The 7,121-nt window shown below is 49.9% G+C and overlaps 1 protein-coding gene across 1 annotated transcript; it reads right to left on the bottom strand.

Moving 5' to 3' along the window:
• Positions 1-1,518: 1,518 nt before the first annotated feature.
• On the bottom strand, positions 1,519-3,811 carry NHLH1 (nescient helix-loop-helix 1). The gene has a single exon (XM_032260883.1). The coding sequence runs from the start codon at positions 3,639-3,641 to the stop codon at positions 3,240-3,242; it is 402 nt and encodes a 133-aa protein (XP_032116774.1). The 5' UTR covers positions 3,642-3,811; the 3' UTR covers positions 1,519-3,239.
• Positions 3,812-7,121: the final 3,310 nt, after the last annotated feature.

The following is a 7,121-nucleotide window of genomic DNA, read 5'->3' as shown; positions in this document are numbered from 1 at the left end:
GGCTCATGTCTATAATCCCAGCATTTTGGGGGGCCAAGGCGGAGGATCACTTCAGGCCAGGAGTTCAAGACCAGTCTGACCAGCATGGTGAAACCCCATCTCTACTAAAAATACAAAAATTAGCCAGGCTTGGTGGCAGGCGCCCATAGTTCCAGCTACTCGGGGGGCTGAGCCATGAGAATGGTTTGAATCGGGAGGTGGAGGCTGCAGTGAACCAAGATCCTGCCACTGCACTCCAGCATGGGCAACAGAGCAAGACTCTGTCTCAAAAAAATAAAAAGAAAAAAGAAAACCCTCAGAGACTGAAAGGTGCCTCTGCGTTTCCCTCCTGCTGTTTGCCTTCAGCCTTCCCACATGACCTTAAGCTTGGAAAGGATCTTCTAATGAACCTAGCCAGTGTTCCATCTGAGGCGGGAATGTGCTCTGTGATTTCTCTGCATGTGGTTGATTCTCCAGCTTCTCTGTTTGGAGTTCTCCTCTTGAGGCAGTCAGTGCCATTACTGGATAGCTCCAGGTGCTGTAAAATTTTTCTTGCAATTAAAACTTGCTTTCCTCTAAGTTCTACTCACTGGTTTTGTTCTGCCTCCTGGGGCCCCACAGAATATCCATTTTTTATTCTTCTTTCAATATTTAAAGATGGGTATCATATTACCCCGTAATTCACTCTTATCAAGACACATATCCTCCATTTTTCATTTATTCCTTCTAAAAAGTGGTCTCCAGACTTTCTGGTTTCTTTGCCACACAACCTTAAATCCTCTCTAGTTTATCAATGCACCTGTGAAAATACGGGTTCCAAAAGAGGACTAACTATCAGGCTGGGTCATTTTAGAAGGCAGAGGGGAGTTGGCAGCAAATGGTACAAAGAACCTGAATTTGGACCTTAGTTGTGCCCCCAGTTAGCTGTGTGACCTTGGGTAAGATCCTGACCTTCTCTGAGCTTTAGTGTCCCCATCTATAAATTCTTTTGAGGGTCCCTTCAGCACTCTTATCCCTGTCCATATTCTTTCAGTCCCAGGCCTGCCATCTGTTTTCACCAGTATCCTGAGGCTGGGGAACACAAAACAGGCCAAGAGCTGAGATTGCAAGGAATTTTGTCCCAGCCTAGAGACAATAAAGGGGAAGGCAATGTCTCAGTTTCGTACCACAGCTCTTCGCAGCATCGTGAACCCGCAGACACATGTTTAACTTGGGTTCTCCTGGCATATTCAGCTCCTTCTCAGGCCACAGGGAGCAGGAGCCGAAGCACAACAGCAGAGAAGTCGGTCTCACTAAAGGAGTGCCAAGATGAGGGTATCTGGCACCCAGATTTTGGTGGGGACATCTTGGACCTGTATGTTATGCTCTCCCCTGCACCTCTCTTCCCTGTGGCCTCTTCTTCTCTCTGCCTTAATTTGTTCCCCAAACTGAGTTCTCATGACCCCTTCAGAATAGTCTAGAAAGCGTCGGACCCTCAACACCCACCCTACCATAACCTGCAGGCCACTTCCTAACCCAATTGAATGAACCACAACCATACCTGGTGCTAGAACGAGGTCACTTTAATTTTTCTTTCTGTATGAAATTGGGAATGAAACTGGAAGGAATCACACATGAACACAGGACACAGACCCCTGGGGCCTGCTCTTGGGAGTATCGGGAAGAAGCAAGGGTCACAGGGCAGGCCAGGGAGAGAAAAGAGGCAGATGGGACTGGGTGGGATTGTCTGGGAGTGGAGGGAGTTGAGGAAGGACATCCAGGAGCCCCAGAGCTGGGGGAAGAGCACTATTCTGGAGGGCTAGAGTGTCAGGACAGGTGAATCTGGGGAAAAGATACAGTGTGGCAAGCAAAGAGCATGCTCACACATACCAGGAGTTGAAGAAGGAGGAAGAAAAGGGGAGAAGGAAGCAGGGAGGAAGCAAGAGAGACCCGGCTAGAGCTGCTGGGAGCCCCTCACTCTACCCCAAAGTGCACAACTCAGCAATAAATAGCAATATTTATAAATAAATAAATAAGTAAATAAATAGATGAATAAATAAATAAATACATAAATAAATAAATATACTTGTAGAACTAAGAGTTTGGTTTGAGGGAGGAGGTTGCACAGAAATTCAGTGAGTTCATTTCTTCTACGCAGGTTCTAAGGCCCTTGATGCTACTGCTGACCCTGGGCTATGGTGTGCAGGTGGGGGATCAGCAATATGGAGTGGGAGCACAGAGTTGGGGGGTCTCTCTTCCCTTGCCAAAGGCAGCTCAAGGAAAGAGAAAAAAAAAATGTAATAAGTAGGTCCTAGGGCCAGGAGAACTGAGCATTCCCAGAGGGCAACAACTGGGCACGCTCCTTGCATCTGGGGGAGGAATGACGAGGCTGCTGCACATTTTCAGGGTGGGCTGAGACGGAGAAAGCAGAAATGAGATATGGCCCACTCGTTGCCTGAGCCGTCTGCAAGTACTCTGGGCTGTGTGGGATGTCATCCCCTAATCCAGGATCTAGGTTTTCCTTTCTCTAGTGACACAAAGGAAGGGAGAAAATTGGGACAGTAGGAGTCAGTGGGCAGGGAAGTGGCCAAATAGCTCAGAGAGGGCAAGGCACTCACTACCAAGTAAGATCTGAGGTCTGTATGTGCTAAGCCACAGGAACACGACCGACAGCCACAAGAAGAGCTTTTCCGTAATTCCCAGCGACTGAGATGCCCCTCACAGGAGTCCGGGCACCAACCCTGCCTCCCCAGGGCCCCACCCCTCTGCCAAGCACTGAGAGACTGAGATCTTGGAGGAAGAAGCCCACTCCCCACTCTAACCCCAACCTTCCTCCCTTGCAGTTCTGACAGCCCATCCCCTCTAGGGGCAGGAGAAGGTAGAACCGATGGGATACACAGCTGGGGTCTGCGGTCGCTGAAAGTCTGGACATAGGGGTAGAAGGGGCAGCATTCCGTGAGAGAGCTTGGGGGCAGACTCCAAGGGCGGCCGGCTTAGTAAAGCCAGCAAGGATTCCATACCGACCACACTAGCGAACAATTCTGCACAGCTAGGCCCCAGCAATAAACCCGGGAAGGAACCCAGGAGAATAGCCCTCGAGGTGCCTGGGTCAGTGACAGAAAGATGCCCTCTCGACCAGTCGCTGGGCTCTGTGCCTGGGCCCAGGGCCTTTGGGACTCCATGCCAAGGTATAAGGGCTCGGGGAGGAGGCGGCCATTCTAAGCAGTGACTGGTGAGAAGAGGCTCCAGAGAGGCCCAGGAAGGTGGGAGACCGGCCGAGTTCAGACGTCCAGCACGTGGTTCAGGTAGGAGATGTAGCAGATGGCAAGGCGCAGGATCTCAATCTTGGAGAGTTTCTTGTCGGGGGGCAGCGTGGGCAGCAGCTTGCGCAGCTCGGCAAAGGCCAGGTTGAAGGCTTCCACGCGGATGCGCTCCCGCGTGGCGTGGGCCGTGCGGTACTTGGCTGTGGCGCGGCGCCGGCGCCGGCGCTCCTCCCGGCTCAGATGCTGCAGGTCTTTCCGGCCAGGCTCCCCCGGCTCTGGGCCTCGGGCCTGGCCCCCTCCCGGACCCCCAGGGCCGGCCCCGTCAGGGCCCGCCCCGCCCCCACAGTCGCTGAAGCCCGACTCAGTCTCCGAGTGGGTGGGCGGCAGGTCCAGCTCCATGGTGTCTGAGTTGAGCATCATGATGGAAGCCTCCTGCCCTGCGAGATCAGGATCCCTTCCCCACCCCTCCCTCTGGGAGCTTGAAAGCTGGTTGTGGGAGGGGGAGGAAGGGCCTGGGGTCGCGGGGTCTGCCACCGAGCTTTAGAAGTCACTGCCACTTCAGGTTTCCATGGTCAGTGTTCCAGTATGAAGCCTGAAAAAGAGAAGACGGAACTGGTAGCAGCAGAGGGAAGAGGGAGTGCACAGCTCAGAGATAGGAAAGGGGTTCAAGATGGGCTGGGAGGGTAAGGAACTGTGAGTGTGGGGAAGAACAGCAGAAACGGGTGGCCGCCGGGAGTGGGGAGAGGCCGAGAGACAGAGACGCAGGTGGACAGGGTGAAAGAAGGGGAGGAGCAAAGGTAGCAAGTAGGGAAGAGAAAACGAGTAGCAGAAGTGATGAGAAGGACACACCAGGCAGGTTAAAACTGAGCAAAGGATTGAAGACCTAAACCATAAAACCCCTAGAAGAAAACATGGAGGGAAATCTTCATGACATTGGACTCAGCAGTGATGTCTTGGATATGACACCAAAAGCACAGGCAACAAAAAGCAAAAGTAGAACAAATGGGACCACATCAGACATTAATTTATTACAGAACATAATCAATAGAGTGAAAAGGCAATCTACGGAACGGGAGAAAATATTTGCAAATTATACATCGGATAAGGGGTTGATATTCAGAACATATAAATAAATCCTATAACGCAACAACAACAAAAATCAAATAACCCAATTTAAAAATGGGCAAAGGAGGGATTGGGAGGGAGGTGAAAGATGAGAAATTACAGAATGGGTACCATGTGTGGTATTCAGGTGATGGACATCCTAAGAGCCCTGACTTGACCATTAGGCAATCTATGTGTGTAACAAAATTGCAGTAGTACCCCATACATTTATATAAATAAAAATGTTTTAAAGGGAGAAAACGGGCGAAGGACCAGAATACACATTTCTCCAAAGATGATATGCAAATGATCAACAAGCATATGAAAAAATGTTCAACATCACTAATCGTTAAAATGCAAATCAAAACCATCATGAAATATCACTTCATATCCATTAGGATGGCTATTACAAAAACAAACCAAACCAAAAAATAAATAAATCTTGGCGAGGATGTGGAGAAACTGGAACCCTTATGCCTTATTGGGATTGCAAAGTGATGCAACCACTATAGAAAACAGTATAAATGCTCCTCAAAAAATAAAAAAATTGAACTACTATATGCTCCAGGAGTCCTACCTCTAGGTATATATACAAACAAAGTAGGGTTTATTTGTGCAAAGAGATATTTGCACATTCATGTTCATAGCGGCTCTATCCACAATAGCCAAGAGGTAGAGGTAACCCAAACGTCCATCAATGGACCACAGATAAACAAAATGTAGTATATACATACCGGGGAATATTATTCAGCCCCAAAAATGAAGTTCTGTCACATGAATGAACCTTGAGGACATGATGACAAGTGAAATAAACCACTAACAACAACACAAATACTGTATAGCTTCACTTCTATGAGGTATTTAAAGTCATCTAATTCATAGAAACGGAAAGTAGAATGGTGGTTGCCGGGGGCTGGAGGGAGAGGGTAAAGGGGAGTTATTTAGTGGGTATAGAATTATACATTCACAAGATGAAAAGGCGCTGGATAGCTGTTTCACAGCAATGTGAATATACCGAACACTACTGAAGTGTACACTTAAAAATGGTTAAGATTATAAACTTCATGTTGCTTTTACCTAAATAAATAAATAAAAGGAGGAAAAAATCTGAGCAAGACAGCAGCCACAGCTCCAAGAGAAGTTAGCTATGACTCTTTCGCTTCCCAGTTGTGAGGGGAAAATACAAGCCTTGAGCATGTGGTCCCCTCCCTCTCAGGGCCCCTCTCCACCCTTGCCGCCTGGGGTGGAGGAGTGGATAAACACACAGATTGCCCATTGTAGAGTAGAGTAGGACATATGGAGCTCTGCACAGCTGCCCTCCCAGTCCCCCAAACCTCCCCAGCAGAACGATTGTAGATGTCAGATCCTGTCCACTAGAACCAGAGGAAGATATCTCTTCCCACCACTGTCGCCCTGTGCACGACCAGCCCCTTCCTCCACCTCTGTCCTCAAAATTTCCAGCCCTTGCCATTCCCTGGCCCTTTTGGAGGCTCTGCAAGGAAGATTGGGGAAAGGAAACATAACTTTCTTTCCCATACTCTCCCATAGCCCAAGGTAGGTTCAAACATGGCCTGCAGAGGAGGACACAGACAGATTTCTGGGGCTGCCCTTATGGAACTTAGCTAAGGTTTGCTTGTCCTAGGACCAGAGGAGATTAGGGCAAGGCAGCACAAACATGGCCTGGGAAAAGCTGGGGAAAGGGATTTGCTTGTGTGGAGTGTTAAAGGGGAAGAGTGGGCCACTCACCATCAGCTCAACTTACTAATGATTAGAAACAGAAGCACTGAGGTGCCTGCACAGTCATTATCCCCCCTTTCTCCCCAGCCCTGGCTTTCCTGCCTGATAGATCCTCTTACAGGGGTCAGGATCCTCCCCGGCTTTGCCCCACCCCACCACACAGAAGGCAGGTTCAAGTCAAGCCAATGAACAGCTCTGAAGCTCTGGTGGGATGCAAAGTCATCCACATCTGATGACAGGTACACACGCAATCTTAACACGAAACAGAAGGTGGTGAGTGCTGAAATTGAGAACACATTCCATATTCTGGGGTTCAAAGGAACTATGGGGTGGGATGGCAACAGTGTGGGAGGCTCTAAAGTCAGCACCTCCCAGTACACGTTTAGTGCACCCCAATTCTGGGACTGGAAGCAGTTCAGCTGCGGGGTTCTCAGCACATTTATCACATCTATCACAGGCTAATTCTCCCTGCCTGGTCCCTGTGTTCCTTCATCCTTGATCACTTTGCCATGCCCTTCCTTCCCCTCTCTGTGCTCCCCAGCTGGACCCAGTGTCATCTCCACCTGGCCCCACTGTCCTCCCCAGTTCCAGTCCCAGCAGCAGCTTCTATTTACCCATCAAGTCATCACCCACAAATCCACTTCTGGTCTCAAAGTTCTAGGGTCCAAGGATCAGGGGAGCAGCAATTCCAAGCATCCAGGACAGAACTTCCCACCCCACTTCTGCCAGCCCTAACCCGACTGAGGATAGATAGGCACAAAGAGTGGAAGGGGAGGAGTGGAGAAGAGGGACATGCGGAGGCGGACGGAGACACAGCACACAAGAGAGAACTAGAGGAAGGCTCTAGGAAGGGGCTTGAGCCAGAGAATGGGAGGGACACGCCCATCCCTCCCCACCCGTGCTTTCCCCTTTACCTAGAAGGACCCTGTCAGGGCATCCAAGCCGGCAGGACAAGGGGCAGCATTGACAGCCCCAGTCTCCTCTGGGTGCTCAGGGCTCATCCGTCTGCAAAGTTAGTGACCAGCTTTCTAGAGCTCTCAGGGGCAGCGTAGCATAGCT

The sequence above is a fragment of the Sapajus apella genome, unplaced genomic scaffold (genome assembly GCF_009761245.1).
Source record: "Sapajus apella isolate SASKATOON/1434 unplaced genomic scaffold, GSC_monkey_1.0 scaffold119, whole genome shotgun sequence".
Taxonomy (NCBI): Eukaryota; Metazoa; Chordata; class Mammalia; order Primates; family Cebidae; genus Sapajus; species Sapajus apella.
The sequence above is the reverse complement of the archived record's forward strand: the minus strand, read 5'-3'. Positions and strand labels throughout refer to the sequence as shown.